The sequence below is a fragment of the Lonchura striata genome, chromosome 5 (genome assembly GCF_050655825.1).
Source record: "Lonchura striata isolate lonStrDom1 chromosome 5, ASM5065582v1, whole genome shotgun sequence".
Classification (NCBI taxonomy): domain Eukaryota; kingdom Metazoa; phylum Chordata; class Aves; order Passeriformes; family Estrildidae; genus Lonchura; species Lonchura striata.
In genome coordinates this window covers 25,651,880-25,670,367 of record NC_140707.1, presented here as the reverse complement: position 1 = coordinate 25,670,367, position 18,488 = coordinate 25,651,880, and the positions used below count along the sequence as shown (strand labels likewise).

The following is an 18,488-nucleotide window of genomic DNA, read 5'->3' as shown; positions in this document are numbered from 1 at the left end:
AGAAATTTTACAAAGGATGAGATAAACACTACTTAAAGTATTACTTTATTGACTTAAATAATTAAAACAGTTAATAATTTATTAATAAATTAAAATATTTATATGTAATTTTCATCCTGCCCTCCAGTGGATTGTCTTGTAAATACCTAGGGCTGCATGCACTTCACTTTAGAGATACTGATACAAACATTTCCTGCTTGCTTTACTCTGGGGAGTTCCCCAGTTAGTGGAAAGGAGGCAAAATAGTGATTTTTGGACACAGGAAAATGGAAGGAAGGGACATTGTAGTATGATGCTTCTCTGCTCATTGTGGAAGATAAAAACATACTTTGGAAAGACATTGCAGTGTACAGAGATATTGCTGAATGAAAGAAGTTTTTTCTAATTATTAATCCCACCACAATACAAAATTAGTAGTTTGAAGTTTGTTACTGTATCTGAATTCTCTTGTAGTGTTTGCTACAGAAGGTAGTTGAATTTTAAGAGGCTGTTACAAATACTTGGAGTTTTGTTTGAATTTTTTTTCCAGAACATTAATCCTGGTTAGACTAGTAATAATGAAAAACTTGTTATTGCAGCTGTCTTGACAGTAACTAAAACTCTTCTTATTGGAAAAACACAGGAAGGAACTGGGTGGATAAACACTGGACACAATGCATAGATTCACAAATTCTACCATTTTGAAATGACATTTTGATCTTTATGTGCCAGGTGAACAGTCCTTGGCTGCAGAACTAATGAAGAGTGAAAAGTAAATGAGTGATGTTGTTAAAAGCAACCATCTGGAGGAATAGTTGCCAGTTCCATGGTTGCAGTGGTTTGACAATTTTAAAGTGAGTACAAGCAAGTTATCAAGTTTGTTATCAGAAAAAACGCAGCATAAATATTTTTGTCTTCGGTCTTTCCCTCTTATGTAAGCTGGCCTGTTTTAAGACTTGCTTTGTTTTTCCTTCATGCTGCTGGCAAAATTTTGTACTGTAACAAAGCAAAATGCAGAACTCATTTTAATTTCTTTCCCATTCTCTCTTTACAAGGGATTTTAATTGCACCTGAAATCACTTTAATACCTGCTTCTCTTCCATATAGTATGTTCTACCTCATTCAGCAGAGGTGTCCTGTTGTTAGAGTTTTTAGAGTTTGATCAACTCTTTTCATTCACTGTTGTTTGTATCATAAAGCAGTTTGGATTTAACACATTAATTCCTGAGAAATTAATTCCTTGACTTAAAGGTGTTAAGGAGTATTTTCACAAGATGCTGTGTTTTTAATCCTTACCTTTTAACTGATCCTCATCAGCTTCAGTTCCTTGCTCTTTTTATTGTAGAGGTACCTTTTGGGGCTATTTCCACTGTACACACTCCTATTGTAAAATAACTCACAGAATGCTTCAAGACAGATGAGTGCTTTCTTTTCCTGCCTTGATTACTGTTTCTTATAGAGGAAGGAAGCACAGTTAGACTTCATGGCATCACCAGTACTCTTTCTAAGTTGTATTATTCTGGTCCTATTTGATGGTGCTTGGTCCAAAAAGATGAAGGTTGAAAAACCCTGGTTGCTCTTTGATCAAGTCTCTGATGGTGAGATATGAACTTGCTGGTGTCTTTGGTTTGTTTTCTGTGTGAATGCTTGGCTCAAGTGACTCTCGGGAATACTTTTCATTGATGGCAGGGCAGTGCTGTTGCTGCTCCATGTGAAAGAAAGAACCAGGTGCATTCCTGTGGCCTTGGACTCCAAGTAAAGTTCTGTTCTCTTCAGACAACCACTCTGTACAAGGTTGGCTTCCTATCCAGCACTCTGCTTAGTGGCACAAGGAGCACCACTGCAGTATAGGTGATATTGTTTTTGAATAATGAGCAGCTGTCTTGCACTGCTCTCCTTAACAATGTCAGCTTTAATTTGTTGTCCCTCAGGAGTCAATGCAAACACTTTGAGGGTAACTGCTGAAAGAGAGGTTATTGCTTAGGTCATTTAAAAGAGAGCTAAGCTGTGGCCTGTAATGTGTAAGATGTAAATTAGTCTACTTTGGGGAATGATAGAACCAGTCTGACTTGAAGGCAAACCTAAATATAGCAAAAGAGCTTTTTTCAAGACTTTGAGGTGAATCATCAACTTCCATTCAAAACAAGATATTTTCTTTTTAATTGGGATGCCTAATAAATAACCTTCCTTAATCTGGCCTGGTTTATTATCTGTTTATTCTCCTGAATACATTCCCTAATCTATTTGTCACATAGTGTCACATGAAGTTATGCTTTGTTTGAGTTCAGATAAAGAATTCCAAGCTCTTTCACTCAGAAAGTTACTTCAAAAATGCAGTTAAAATAGTGTTTCTGCTGCCTGTGCAAAACTGCCTACAGCTAAAAAATCTTGGAAGAACAAAATGCTGTGACATAGTCTGAATAATATTCTGAATCCTCATTCCAAATGTGCATCTGAATTTGTGCATCTTTGAATGTCCCTTGATGTCATGTCATTTAGGCCACATAAAACCACTCTGAAGGGGTCTGACATGTTAGTGACCTACACAGCAAAATAGAAACCATCTCCTGTTTTTTTTCTAAAGCAAATGACAGCGTGTCCCTCCAAGCACTGAGAGCACAGTGAGAGAACATTTCTAATGATCTTGTTTGAGTCATTAACCTTTAGCATTTCAGTCTTGCGGAGAGGCTGTCGTTTCACCTCTAGGTGCCTTTTCTGATGGCAGTCATAAGGTAAAGCTCCTGGGCTTTGCTGGCAAGTTGTGCAGCTGCAGGGAGGTGAAGGGGAAGGACGTGTCTGCCACCCGAGCAGCACAGCCTCAGCCCACTAGAGGTCCTTTCCAGTTTGCTCTTGAATCCAGGCTCTGCAGCCTTCCTCTGGAAAGCAAGCTTTCTCTACCTTGAATTTTTCAGCAGCTCCCTAAGATGGCAAATACTAATTTGTGTGTGTGCATGTGTATCATATATATTTTTTTGTTTTAATGCTTGTCTCTTTTTAGACACGGCAGCCAAGAGTTTGAAACTGGAGCCCTACACAAGGGATCTGTATTTCATTGGAAGGATGCTGGGTTTTGGGAATACAGGTGAAATACTAAAAAATAGCTTAATAAAAACCTTCAAATTGATAGGTACCCCTGAATCTCTTCCTCTTTGAAGCGGAACTTTAGTTCAAGAAATGAGCGTTCAAAAAAGAAGAGTCTTTGTCCACCTGCCTCAGGGGTCAATTTTGAAACTTCAGGACATATTTTGAAGTTCCTCCATTTAATTATAAAGTGTAGAACATGGCAAGAAGAGAAAAAGAAATTCATGAGCTTGGAGACCAAAATTAGGCATAAACACTGGGAGCTGTGGGGAAATTTAGCGTGCAACAACATGAATGATTCTAGATGCATCTGGAAGTTGCCGTGCTTTCTGTATTTTCTGCAGAGCTGTTTCCTTTGACACATTCATCTCATTGGTGTTTCAGCTTCCACAATGATTTTTTTTAAAGTTTTATTCTAGATAGCTGTAAATACCAAGATGATGTTGGCATTTTTCTTTGCCTTCATGGGCTGGCATCGTTCCTTGGCTTTATTTTTAAACTTAAAAAGTTAAAAGTGTGTGTGTGTTTGCTTTGTGATTGTACACTCCTATTTGTGCTGTTCCCTGCTGGGAGTTACTTTTATATGGTTTTGATAAAAGTCTTGAAGGAATTAATTCAGTGGTTTGGTTACTGAAGAGGAAGTTGGGTCCAATGGGATCTGAAGGTACATTCTGTAAGGTTATTATCAAGTGTTGAGAGTTGTCCATATGCAAAGATTTGTCATTTCCTAACATCCTCTTTTGAGTAATTGAGTTGTTTCTTCATTTACCTCTCCTTGTTGCTAGAAACTTCCAGCTGTGCAGTAAACAGCTGTGCATACCATCTTATGTCATTTCTGTGTGAAAAGGGAGGTTGACAGGAAGATGCTAAGCTGTCACTAAGTGTGATTGAAGGTACTCATTGTAAAATAGAAACATCAGTGATCAGCTTTAAGGACAAAGAAACTTAGCTCAATATTTGAAATTCCTTTTGTGAGCTGTGACACTGCTTTGGCAAATGGAGATTCAGATGGCCTGGCAAGAGTAGGATAGAAATGGCTTTTTGTTAAATTTAGCTCATGAGTAAAAGTGAACTTAACAGAAGGAAAACAACTATCAAAAATTTTCCAATCTGTTTTGCTCCTCTTACGTGTGGGCCAGCCCACAGAGTGCCCTTCCCACAGCAGAAGGGGAAGATAAGGTAGGTAAGGCTGGTCTGTTTTGGATCTTCTGCTGGATCTGTCTTGATCTTGTGGCTATGTCTTCCTCTCATGGCAGGGCCTGTTCCTTCCTTGGAACAGGCTGCCCAGGGAAGTGGTGGAGTCACCATCTCTGGAAGTATTCAAAAACCTGTGGATATGGCATGTGAGGACATGTTTTAGTGAACATGGCTTTGGGGCTGGGTTGACAGTTGGACCTGATGATCTGGCAGTTCTTTTCCACCTTTAATGACTCTATGGTTCTGTGATTGACACTTGCTTAGTCCTGTCCAGATGTATTTTACCAAGTACTTTATGATTGGAGGAGTTTGGAAAATGACTCAGTCATCATTCAACATTATGTTTTGGGGCTTTAGGCCACATGTGTGGAAAGAGGGACTGTTATGTTGAATTTCTCCCTCCCTCCCTTTTTTTTTTTTTAATGTGTCATATCCTCTCTTTTGCTAGTGGGAGCAGTGATTGTTGTGGACTTAAATAATATAACTGTCCCAATTTGACAGAAGTTTCATCTATAAAAAGCATTCAGAAAAAATTATAGCTTTAAAATGTGGATCTGGTATAGATTTTGTTCAAGTCATTAGTGGATGAGATAAGGAATTAATTACTTTCCCTAATTTTCCTTTTTTTTCCCTTTGGTTTCTGTGGTTGGATTGCTGCAGTTTATGGCTAGCCATCTATTTAATGTAATTAACAAGGTCAGATACATTAATAAGTATGTGCTTGTGTGCAGGAAATCTGTAAATGTGGTGTTTGTTCTGTTTACAGTAACCTCCAGCATCAGAGCAACTGTGCAAGAGGAGCTGTAGTTTTGTCACAGGGCTGAGAAGGGCACCTTGTTGAGCTGTTCCTTGGGGGTTTATTTTTTCTTACTCTTTTTCTTTTAAAGCAAATTAAACTCTTGCAAAGGTAGTGATGATAATTGCATTGAAAACACCACCCCTCTCACAACTATTGTGAAACCAGGGCACAAAGCTGATACAAATTTCCTGAAATGAAGAAGAGTTTGGCCGTAAGTGTCCTTTTCTAGTTCTTCTGACTACTTGCAGCTGGAAGTGCTGGCACTATCTAAGCCACTTGCTCTTCTGTTTGACTGTTCCTGCATTGTTACATGTCAAAGTTTTTCTCCTCAGCTGTACTGAAATAATTCGCATTGTACTTGGGTCTCTGTCAATTCACCTATTTGAAGCTGAGAAGAAGCAAGGTAAAGGCAAGAGAAAATTCACCAATTCTTAGCTTCTGTCATAAGCTGCCTCCAAGTTCCATATTCATAGGTATTAATAGAGAAAGATCCAAATGTGGAACTCACAAGACCACTGCTATGACAGATTGGGCCAGACACTCTATAACTCACCTCCTTTTTTGCCTCTCAGCCTTTAATTCATCTTCGAGGCTCCAATATGCTTTGGGTCCTAGCAGATATCCACAATGATGTTTCTGTATCCTGTTAGCCAGCAAAAAGAGCGTGGCCTGGAAGAATGGGATGAGGGGTTCTTCCCTACACCCTCTTCCAGCTGGGAGATCCAAGTGGGTGGCAAAAAAATTTTCAATTTTGGGTGTTGTCCTATGACGTAGTTTGCATGTAATAAAAGGATGATGATCCCATCATCATTATTGGAATTTTGGCAACTCAAGAGAATTTATGTGAAGCACACAACAAGCAGTGAGAATTTAGACTTCAGAATTTCTGCAGTTAGGCAAAGTGGATATAACATGGTCTTGGACAAAGCTGGAATCCTTAGTAAGGTAGCAGTGCTTTGCCCTCACTTTGTATGGAATAAGAAGCTGGAACCAACCATTACCTGATAGTTGAAGTAATGTGCATGCTAACTGCCAAGAATGAGGTATATGGACTCTGCCCTCTTAGTTTTATTGGTCTTTGAGAAGTGGCTACTGCATTTCAAATAACTTCATTTAAAGCTAGGCATTTACTAAGCTAAGCATTTCTAAGCTCAGCTTCTGAAAGCAGCTGTCTATGTGAGCACCATCTATGCAAGTGCATTGATCTTATTTAACCTTAGTAGCATTTTAAAGCCATTAAATACTTGTTTTCATAATATTTAAGTGACATTTCCTGTTTATAATTAATTATTCATGTTTAATGCTCACTAATGAGTCTTACTATTCCAACATAGAGGGCTTTTTAAGAGCTGAGTAGCAGTTGAGTACTTCTGAAAAACAGTACTTTCCAGGAACTTTCTTTTTCTTAAAAACCTAGACACAAACAGGAAAAACATCCATAAAGCCTACATAGAGTGTTCCTTTCATGATTACCTTGAAGTAATTTTGAAATCATTTGATGTAAGGTACTGTAGGATACAAGAGATGTATCAGCAGCTGTAAATTTTCAATAACAAATCTGTAGTCTTGTAGAATGGCTCTGCTACTTGGGTAGTATGATGAGATCTGCCAAGAGCGTGTGGCTTTTATTCTTTAAAGTATTCCAGTTGTGAGGAACCACAGCTTGTGGTGTGGTAGTTGAAACTGAGGGTGAACTCCCTCCTTTTTTTGTAGCTCCAATTTAGACTTCATTGTCTCTCAGGGTAGCTACATATATTCTGTATGGATCCCAAACAGCTGAGATTGAACTCTGCAGATGAAGGGGAATTACATTTTCTATGTTGCTTGGGATATACTGTAGGTTTTTGGGATGTTCTGCTGGATTTAAGAGCCTGTGTTGTTCAGTCTGCTTTCTTCTCTATCCAGTATTATGGGGCCCACAGTAGGTAGTAATAAAATAATCACAATGGTTTATTTTGGAGGGACAAAGACCTGGATGAATAGGAGGTATTAGCATCTGATTCATGCAGGAGAAAAACCCTAGGAGGGGTGGGATTTCCTTAGGGGATTCATTCTGTTTTGCTCTGTATCTAACTGAAAGAAAAAAATCTAAAAACTACTGTGTGGTCAATGATCTATCCAGGGACAGTGCTTTATGTCACTTTTGCCAAGGTCTTTTTATTATCAGTATAAGAACTCTTTTCTAGAATTTTCAGAAATTTACCTCTACAAAGCTGCCCAAAATACACATACAGAAACTCCTTTAGGAGAATGTTTTCCTGCTTGTCCTTTCCACACCAAGATAGGAAGCAAACTGAAAATCAGTTTGGCATTTCTCATCTTGAATTTTGGATCTTGTAGCTGATGGATATTCTGTAGGAATTTGCCTGTACACACATTTCAGGCTTGTGCCTGCTAATGACACAGCTGCCTGGAGCTGAAGCTGTTCATTGAGGACAAAATGGACATTAAAACATCCAGAAGTGAATGTCAGGCTGTGGGGATGATAAAAGGGTGGCAGTGTGAATTATTAGATATTCATGTGGGTTGAAGAATCATCCTGACAAGTCACGCAGTACAAAGGAGGGTGTTAAATCCTGTTTTGTTTGTCTCCTCTTGCTTGTTCACTTTGCCAGAGATAAAGAGAACACACAATGCCAAAAAAACCCAAAGCTCTATGGCCATGCACACTGGTAGAAGCTGATAATTGAAATGCAACAAACTTCTGCTGTGTGTTATTTAAAAATCTGGGTAGTTATTTAAAATTCTACTAGTTCACCAGAGCAGTGTTCAAGCAAAGTTCATGAAAAGCTGTTTTAGCACAGGAGGAAACTCGGGGCTTCTTTAGAAACTGCCCTATCTCACTGTGTGAAGCATGAAACTGCTTCTTTTGATCAATATCCATTGTAACATCAGAGAAAATAAGGTATTGAAAAAACAGGAGCTTTTTGTTCTTCATTGGTGTCTCCTCCTTACTCCTAATGAGAAAAGTTCTTTTTTTTTCCTCCCCTCTCACTTTGAAACCTAAGCCCCTCTTAGTAACAGGCTGCATAGCACATCAATACTTATATGAGAACCCTGTTCATAGACACACATAGGTAAACCTTAAACATAGATGTCCTGGCACAGCAAGCAGATGAAGATGTTGTAACTATATAGAGGTAGTTGTGGACAGCTGTTGCTTCACTGGGTAAGCATCATGAGTAAATCTCACTGGCATCACTCCCTCTTGGCTGGGAATTGCAGATTCCTTTACAGTTTGGACTTGCATTGCACTCATTAGTAACATGTCTATAATGTTTCTAAATTTTTACATTTGCTCTGTGCCTGTAGCTCTGAAATGCTGAAAAGACCTCACAATGTTAAGAGACAAACACAAGGAGTCAAAGGGATCTCTGCTGCCTGGATAGTATCCCCTTGTAAAAGATGGAATTTTTTTCAGGGCATAAGTGTAATTTGGATGCTTTCACCATGATGCAGCCATTTATACCTTTGTCCCCACTCTCCCTGCAGTCTCCTTGATGTTAAACATCTTGTCATGGAAGGTGGAATCTTGTGTTGTGCTTTTATTTTTTCCTCCACCCCCTTGCCCAACTCTTAAACTTTCTTGTGGGTGGAGGGAGAAATTGGGATGATAGTCCAGAGAGAATACATCACCTTATTGTTCATTATTCATCTCTTGACTTCAAAGGCTATGAATTTTCCTTCCCATCCCCTTTTAGACTGTTTTGTTCCTCCTGTCAGCGGGAACGCTGCTCATTATTTGAGGTGCACAGCCCACTCTGTCTTAGTCAATTGTAGTTGCTCTTATAATGATTCTGACTCTGAACAAGGCGGGTGATCTCCTGGGAGGCTCTGGAGGTGCCATTGTTGGGTTTGTGGTACTGTTCTCTTCTTTGTACTTTATTTCTTAAGAACAGAACAGCACATAGGGTTGAACTCCATGGGATGTAGAACTTGGCTGCTTTGGGAGCGACTGAGGAAGTTCAAGCCGCTTAGCAAATCCAAGGACTGCTGTTCTAACACTTTATTTCTGTCATGCTTTCTGTTTCTGTCTGAGGCTTGTTATCTAGTGAAATCTCTTGTGCAACTGGTCTCTTATTATTGGGAATGCATCTTGTGGACAACAGTGAAAAAGCCCAGCTCTCCTTCAGGCTGCCATTCCAGAGCATTTCTCTTGCTTTTTCTGTTTCTGCCTTTCCACAGCATGCCCTTGAGTCTTTTGACAAGGTAAATATTAGCACTGAGAACTTAATTACCTTCCCTTTGTTTATCTCTTGTATGCACATGGCTGTTCCTCCTGAGGCTCAGATGGTGATGGGATATTGAGAGTAGCAGGATCTTGAGTTCTCCAAATTAGGCACATTCGCAAATCTTTGCAACTTTTCATAAAATGGTCTGGAAAACATGCCTATGCTGTAATCTGCAATCTCTAAATAAGATTTTCTGTAGCACTGTACTGTGTTAAGTCTAATGAAACAGGACCTGGGCCTTGCCTCAAAGGGGATAAACATGTAAGCAGTCCTTTTACAGACAAAAAATTAGGAAATCGGACACAAGAAAATACTTGGAAACAAATAAAAGTGCACACAGCATATTATGATAGTTCAAGGGTGTTGTTTTTCCAAAATGGTGTCCAGAAAGAACTGCATGTCTTTTCAGTTTTCTGAGGAATGTTAGAGGAAGAGATGCTCAGCTGCAGAAGGAAGGAAATTCCAGGTTAGAGAGGCCTGTATGGAAGAAAGCATATAACAGTGCAGAAGGGCATGGAGATATAAATATAGAATGTCAGTAAAAGTGTATGACTCATACTGCTGTAGTAGCATAGTGCAGAATTTATTTGCAGAAGTACTGAACAAAAACCCTATGGTATACTATGATGCTTTTGCAGATAGTTTTCCATAGCTGCTTACTGTTTTATGCATCTTGCTTTTTTGGAGACATCACCCAATTGTGCTTTAATTTTGTTTTTTCCCTCCTTTTTGTTAGGACTTCGTTTTTAGTTGAAGAGTTAAGTCCTCTATTGAACCTTGAATGCAGCAGTTCTGTTTGCTGGGTAGAGATGAGTTAGATTTGTTTTTAATCATGTAACTAAATTTAGCCAGCAATCTGCATTTTAAGGCATTGCTATTAAAAGTCTGAAAGTGAGATATATATCATAGTTTGAATTTAAAATAAGCCAGAGGCACAGCTGGTGAAGCAGTCATGACTCTCTAATCATGAGTGAAGGGAAATAAGGAGGGAATTTTCTCACCTTGCAGGATGAATGCAAAGTCTGATAGGAGCTTTAAAATCCCGCCTTTGCCCCCAGCCCCCTTCCCCAGCTTTGTTTCATGATTGCATGGATTTCATGACATCCCCCCATTTTCCTTTCTCAGCCAGGATGATACAGCTGTATGATATCAGCACTATCAACACAACTTCACATGCATTTAAATTGTTACATTTTAGGTTTTCCTCTGGTTTATTCAGAGTTGTGTGTGGGACTTTGTTTCCAGTCTCTCCTCTAAAAGGAAAATGGCCAGTGTCCCGTGGAAAACCTGAACCAGACAAAAGACTTCCAAGGCATCTGGAAAGTCCTGGAATTTGCCACATTCCAAGTTATTATTCAGTCTTTCAAAGCAGTGAAGCATGCTGTTAAGTATGTGAATAATCCCATTAACAGAGCACTGCCCATCTCAAGACATAACTTGGTGTAACTATGGAAGCAAAAGAGGAGTATGCGTGTTTTGTAGTGAATGAAAGTCAAAGCTATTTAGATGTTTAAAGATGTCCAAAGTGTTGGTAAAGATGGGTCTGTTGGTGAAGTGCATGACAAATGTAGCATGTCATGAAAATGGCAAGTTATATCTAGCCTATCATATGGAATATTAAACTGACTTAACAGAGCACTGCCTTTAGCAGTGTTTGCTGTAGCCTAGCTCCGATTTCCCAACGTTGTTTTTCAGCCAGATCAATTCCTTAGCTTGGTTTACCTTCCCTTTCACAATTGGTTCAAGCACGATGAATGCAGGTCGTCTAGTGGGGAGAAAACTGTTTGGATCCAAAGTTTCTCAGTGTAAACTGCTGCCAAAGGAGTTCTCATTCTGCACACTGAGCATTTTATTTTCCATTATATCCTGTATTCGTACAAGTCCTTGGGTGTTTGGTATTTTGATATCATCAGGAGGCTCTGAAAGGAGACAGGCTGATTTTCTCTATTTTAATTTTTTTTTTAATTTCCATAGCAGTGGGAATAGGTCACAGTGAATGAGAAGCCATTTGTTTGCTGAATGAGCATCTGATTGAAATTATGTGAAATCTTGTCAGTTTGTCTTGCCCACATGCCTGGGTTAAATTTGATCACGAGGTTTGGGGGCATCTGATGCAGCTTGGGCTGGCAGGAGTCTTGGGCCCACTTGATGAGTATAGGAGTTGTAACTGGCAAACCCATAGCTGTTACAGGAGGACTGGTGATGCCTTAATGGTTCTTTTCCTGTGGCACTTGTGGCCTTTTGTTGCATCTCTTCAGGAGTGCTTGGAAACCCTTGTGAACTGCAGCTTGATGTGTGGGTGCTCTATGGACCATTCTGAACCACCTGTGTATTGCAGCCTGTGACTGCAGAAGACTGAGAGTGGCAATGGAAATATCTCTAGTTTTCTGTTGCTGTCAGCCCTGAAAAGCTTTTGCTGCTTTGTTTGAACTTCCCTGATGAGGCATGACCTCAATACTGTGCATAGATTTGTGTTTTAGTGATACATTCTTAATGACTGTTATGAATGAATATGGAAAAAAATTCAGGAGTGCCCTATTATATGAAGTTGCAGCAGTTTGTAAGGGGGTCATGGGAAGAAGATGTGTGAAGAGATGTGGACAGCTCTGGTATGCTGAGCTCCTGTGTTAAAAGGACCAGAGGGCCATTTAAACCTTTGTAAGGACAGATTATCCTGTGTTGTACTGAAACCATAGACAGTTGCAGGTGCTAGGCTGCAGGTGTGGGGATGTGTGGTTGCCAGCTGCTGAAATAAAGCCGTCTTCAGCCAAGAAGGAATTAAGAATGTATGGATGTATGTTCTTCTGTTGCCCTGTACAAGGGCTATTTCTTGGTAGATGAGGAAGTTTCTCAGAATGGGTCAAGGACATTGGTGGTTTTCTGAAGGACAACAGACATCTGTAGATTTGGGAGGAGTATTATTCTGTGTAGGGCAGAGAGGAGGCAAGAGGCAGCCTCTAAATGTCAATTTTTAATGCCTACCCCTGTGAATTTTCATGTGAAAGGAGGCATTAGGAATTTTTTATTTAGAACTTCATATTTCAAACCTGACATTAAGCATTCAGTGTGAATATCCAGAGTTCATTTGAAAAATAATCATTAATGCAGCCGTGAACTGAGATAACCTAGATGAACTCTTTCATCTAGTATTTATGAAGGATAGTTCAAAGCTTGCCTGGGTACCAAATAGAGACTTCAAGGAGATAACACTAGTGCAGGATATTCTCTTAAAACAGGAAAATTGATATAAAGATAAATCTGTGTCTAGTGAAATTAAGTAAATTTTAATGTGCCTCTTTGTCTGTTGTGTTTTACTGAGAAACAACCAACCTGTTTTTAAAACTAATGTACTTGGTTTTTTTATTGGTAATTCTTTCCACGTATGTGGCCGAGCAGATTGATTAAAAAAATGCTAAAAGGGGAAAAATGACATGCTCTACAGTCTCAGTAGTAGTATAAAACAGCACAGGAAAAGCTACACTGTCAGGCAGGAAGCAACTACAAGTGCTTTATGCAATGTTGCTGGATTTGCAGTACTCTGAAGGCAGTGAACTTGTAATTTTAAGGACATTCTCAACTGTCTGTGCTTTGTTATACATGAGGACACAAGGATGACATGAAAAAAATGCAGAGGAACCTTTCAGAGAGTGGTTTGTATTGAAGCCCTTGAATATGTATGTACCTTCATCTGTATTCTGTGAAGGATGTGAGCATGTGTTTTGGGTGATTTGCTGCTATGTGTACACTGATGCACACTGCTGTGTCTAGAGTTCAAAGAGCACGAGCAAACCAGATCTGCATGATTGTGTAGAATCTCAACCAGTGTAGCATACTGTTGTTTGTGTTGTTTACTTAAGGAGCTGTCAGAAAGTTTTTTCTTAAAAATCTTCTCTCCTTTGTCTTTTTTTTTCCAGCTTTCTGAGCTATTCTATTGTGTGGTTCATTCAGGTTGTAAGCTGGAATAACACAGGATTCATGAATTTATATCTCTTACTCCTTAATTCCAAATGGTATTGAACCTCTGGACTTTATTTGATGTAGCATTTGCCTGGTGAAAAAATGACCAGCTGCTATAAATCATCTGGGACAATGTGGATGTTGACAGTAGAGGAATTGTAATGCCTTTTGGAGGCACCATACTCAGAACATGGTAAGATTCAGGTCTTAGGAAGTATTGTTAGTATCTTAGAAGAACTGGGAAAGCTTTCCAATATTGTACCTTTCTTTTTACACAAGTTGTAGAAATAACTCCTGCCTTTTGTGCTGCCTCTTCCTGCACTGATTCTGGTATGAAATATCACATTTTCTGATGCCTCAGCCACTTCCATGCTGATGTACTCTGTCCAGTTGACTCATCACTGTGTGTGTTTTCTTGACTTCTAATTAAAATCTGTCAGAGTCTAATATTAGACCAACACTCCTCGTTATATCACCCTTCATTCTTAAGTAATTCATCCTGCAACCTCCTTACTCTATATGACTAATGTCTTTTTCTCAAATATTCTTAGAACACTTTAAATACCATCCATTTTATAAGCAGCACAGTAGCAATACCTCCCATTACAATTGCTCAACGCTTTCTGTCATAGCTCAGTGCTTTCTTTTTCTTAGGATTTTGACGAGACTTTAACCTTTAGCGGAATTTTCCATGCATTGGTGTTTGCCTCAGCCTGAAATTTCCACTTGAGACTGGGTTTTTTTGTTTGTTTGTTTGCTAAAAGTATAATCAGTTTTTCATAGAAAAGGCACATTTAAATCAGCTTCTCTTAGTTTCTCTCACAGAAAAGACAGATTTATGTACTTTGAGTTTTTTTTTTTTAAGGATCACTGGGCAGTTGTTTTTTTGCTGAAAAATATAAATTATTGACTATTAGCAGGAGTCTGAGCATGGGATGGGGAATGCTCAGCAAATGGGAACAAGTCTGGGGAAGGAAGGTGTCTCAAAAGAACTGAGAACTGCATTGATGAGCAGTGAGAAGGAGCTGGTTGCTTAACTTTGGGCATTCAAGAAATTCTTCCCAAAAGCAAAAATTAATTTATCTGGCTTTAATATTTTTAAATTAATGTCCTCCATGCTTGAGTACTAATAACCACCTGAAACTTGTTTCCCTTATTGTAGCAAAAAATAATAAGTCAAATTGCAACGGTCTGTGTTTGTAATTGGAAACATTTTACATTCATGTTTTACAGAAATAATTTACATTCTGCCAAGGGTTCTGTTTGGTTTTGCAGGAGTAAGTGATTCTTTGCTGGCTTGCTTAGTGAAAGAAAATAGAATCTGTGGATGGCAGGTGTTTTTTTGTAGCTAAGCACTGTTGCTGTTTTAATCCTTCATATATGCTTGCAGTCTTCAGTTGCACTGGAGCAGTGCCCTGGTGGGATGGTGCAAAGATTCCCATTTGTTTTTTGAGTGGCTGGTGTTTCTTGTTCATGTCTGGGTCCAGACAGCACCAGATTCATTTGGGGAAGGAGTTTTTCCTCCAAAAGGTTGAGTTGAGAGAAACCTTTGTTGCCTTTGTGTAGGGTTGGTGCTGTAGACTGTGTGAGGATCTGTGTCTGTATTACCAATTCAAAGCTTGCCTTTTCAGAGGCCTTGCAGCTTGCTGATGTTTTTGCCTGTGGCACTTGGTACTTTTGGCTTCTGAGAGCTGAAATGCTTTAATTCAGCTATAGTCCTTGGGATCAATACAGCAATGTCTGGGGAGGGCTTGAGAGCCTGTGGTATATTAATGATCTAACTGAATGTTACAAAAATTCTTTCTGGCTTTAGATTTCATAAAACTCAGTTTCAGTTGCTGTAGTTAATATAAAATAGAGTACCCTGCCTATCCTTTCTCAGTTCACTAATAGGGTTCTGTAGAAGTGCAGTAACCTGGTCTGATGTAAAAGCCTAAAAGCTTACTCTATATTTAAATTTGTTATGTACATTTTTGCAGCTGCAGGTATTTTTACTAGAGATCTATGTAAATTGTGAAGTAAATATACTAACTTCAGAACAAGCATGTTTTTAAACCTCAAACTGTTTTCCTAACCTAAGATACACTAATAGTTCTCTTAATGAAATTTGTTTTTATCCTTTAACCTAACAAAATGTAGCTACTGTGTTAAAAGACCTCACTTGTATTGAATGTGGTATGTGACTGTTTTCAGCTTTTCCCTGAACTGAGAGGAAGCTGCAAAGGAAAAAAAGCTTTGTACCCTTGAGAAAGAAGGACAACTAATTTTATCACTTAATTATTTTAGGGGAAGCATTATCAGTGAACTGAGAGAATGCATCTGAAAAACTTGCAGTGATGGGAGTGAAAGATACCACTGCCAGCAGATTTCCAGGGAAAATGCCCGTACTTCTCCTGTATATGAACTGAGGTTTCCAGTTAATTTACAAAAAATGCATTATCACCTTAATCTCCACAAACCAGCAGTGTCCACCTGTGTCCCTATCAAGACAGTTTAACAGCACCCTAAAGAAAAGGGAGGTGTTCAGATTTCCAAGGGTTTGTCTTTTTGGGATCTGTTTAGAAACCTCTCAGTTGTCACCTGTGGGTGGTGTGACCATACCCCTGCACCCAGTCCCTCTGTGGGGCAGGGAGAGGCGTGTGTGTGTGTGTGTGCAAGCTGACTTGCAGGACTGGATGGTATTTCCCCCAAATCCACATCTTTTGGCCTATAAACATGATGTCTTGATTTCAACTCTGGAGAGCAGTTTGAGTTTTGGCCAAATTATGTACATAACTCAACATCATTGCACGTTTCTTTCTGGGCTGGATGCTTCTACTTAAAACCAAGTTGAGGACTTTACCTTCTGCTGTGTCTATATAACTTTTAAAATTGCAAGCCCAGAAGGGGCAGGCTTATCTGCAGGGACCTAGTCACTTTGTTAAGAAAATAAAGCTGTCACTTTGTATGATTTATTTATTTTAATTCAAAGGAAGCAAAGGTAAGAAGGATGTTTATGGATGTTATCCATACAGGAGAATGGTGTTTTGGGTGTCAGTCTTGCAGCAGTGCATGTGGAATAATAACCCTTGGAGAGAAGGATGAGCCATATAGTGCTGATTTCATTTAAAGTTGCCTTTCCTTGGCCAATGTGTGATTCCTGAAAAAGCAAACCAGTGCAATTTTCCAGTGCTTAATGGCAGTTGTCCTGGTGCTCCTGACTAACCAGATGTCTCCTGAGGACTATAGCTCTGCTAACACTAGTGACAGAATGTAACTTCTATCATGAAAACATAAAACTCTGTTAAATGCAGGTCATGCAATGACTTGTTTATGGCAAAGAATGGGAGTAGAAGATAATTCTCTTTTCTGTAGTCTTTTATGTATCAGAATAAGCTGTTCTGTTTGTGCTTCCATTAATCTAAAATATGTCCTTTTTTGTAACCAAAGTGTATTTATTGTATGCAGAATATCCAGGTTGTGCAGCTTAACTGACATGGTTTATTTGCAGCCCAGGCCACCATCCAGATGTTGTTCTGGTAGAAAACAAGTCAGTGAAAAATGAGTAGCTTCATAAAAGTATAATGTAATATCTCAAGCTAGTTTTTAATGCTTTTTTTTGTTCTGTTCCCAAAAATAAGTTTTCACCAGGTTTTTGAAGCTGTAGATAAGATGCATTGGCATCCACATGTTTCAGGAACTTGGTGAATAAGTAATCTTGAAATGTGTTTTGTGTTTAGGAGATGGCAAGGTGTTCACCTGGGGCAGAGTGGACTACGGGCAGCTTGGAAGGCACGCGGTGGTTCCCAGTGGGCAGCAGAGCACAGCATCTGAACAGTGCTTGGAGCTGTGTAACACCCCTGTTTCAGTTCCTTGCCTAAATGGAGCATCTCAGGTAAAGAAGAAAATTACCATTCCCACATTTCCATACCCCTCCTTTTTTTCTTTTCTTTCTTTTCTTTCTTTTCCTTTTCTTTCTTTTCTTTCTTTTCCTTTTTTTTTTTTTTTTTTTTTTTGGTGCATTAAAATAATCAGAAAAAATTTCCCAACAGAGCCCTTTCAAATGCTGCAGCACAAGCCCTTGCTCACTCTTCCTAGAAATTCAGAAATGAGTAAGATTCAATTATTTCTTTCAGAAGGCTTTTGCATTCAGGAACTAATTTTTTCCTTGGTGGAATCAGCTTTAGCAAAAGATTCCAAGTTCTCTCAGGTATCAACGTGTGCAGGTGTAAGTTGTGCCTGCAGTGCAGCTGAACAGAGGAGATGTAGCATTATTTTTGTCTGAAACTCTAGACCAGCACCCCAAAAATCGCAACTCGTGGTCCCTCTGATCCATGGGAGAGACTTTCACAGCCATATTAACAGTTCTAGCTTGTATTGCAGCTGAGAAGAGTGGAAATTCCCAGTCCTGTGGGGGCAGGAACGAAAACTTGTGATGTGTTTGAGGTATGTGGTTGATGGCTGATAGAGAACTTTTGCCCACTGTACTTACTCTTGATCTTTTGTGCTCTTTGAGAAGTCTCCAGTTTGAGTTTTAGGGTGAGTGAAGAAGGGGATGTGTTCAGGAAAGCAGAGATGGGGGAGCAGGCAGAAGGTGGGCTTTGTTTAAGGTATAGCCTTGTTGGCTTAAAATCAGATTAATGATTGGTTCAGGTGCCACTCTGAGTGTAGTCATCCAGGGCATTAAACTTCAGCAAGGTATTAAAGAGAACCTGTGAAACTTCTGAAGAGTTGCCTTGTTCTAAAAAAGGCTGAACAGTTTAAAAGAACCAAGTCACAACTTTTCCAGCCACATGGCCCAAGTTGCAGAGGGCAAAGGCAGGGACAAGGAGAGTGAAGCACTGCTTACTCTCAAAGAAGACCAGGTTTGAGACCATTTAAGGAACCTGAAGGTGCACAAGTCCGTGGGACCTGATGTGATATATCCATGGGTCCTGAGGGAACTGACAGTCATTGGCTAGGCCACCATCCATCATACTTGAGAAGCTGTGGCTGTTTAATGGAGTTCCCACTGGAAAAAGGGAAACATAATCCTGATTTTAAAAGAGGGAAATAAGGAAGACGTGGGGAACTACAGATTGGTCAGTCTCACCTAGGTGCCTGCCAAGACCATGGAACAGATCCTCCTGGAAACTATGCTAAGGTCTGTGGAAAATAAGGACAGCCTACATGGCTTCACCACAGCAAATCTGGCCACCAGCCTGACAAATCTGGTGGCCTTCTATGATGGGGTTACAGAAATAGTGGATGAGGGAAGAGCAACT

The 18,488-nt window shown here is 39.5% G+C and overlaps 1 protein-coding gene across 6 annotated transcripts in view; it reads left to right on the top strand.

Annotated features, from left to right (window-relative positions):
- The window catches only part of SERGEF (secretion regulating guanine nucleotide exchange factor), a 141,147-nt gene that overhangs the window by 12,651 nt on the left and 110,008 nt on the right, over positions 1 to 18,488 (top strand). For all 6 annotated transcript variants that reach the window (XR_014955961.1, XR_014955960.1, XM_085581480.1 and 3 more), the window contains exon 9: positions 16,965 to 17,119. Coding sequence is in view for 4 of the 6 variants with exons in the window: in XM_085581480.1 (XP_085437606.1) it covers positions 16,965 to 17,119 (155 nt within the window). In the remaining 2 variants the exon portion in view is untranslated. The remainder of the gene's footprint in view (positions 1 to 16,964; positions 17,120 to 18,488) is intronic.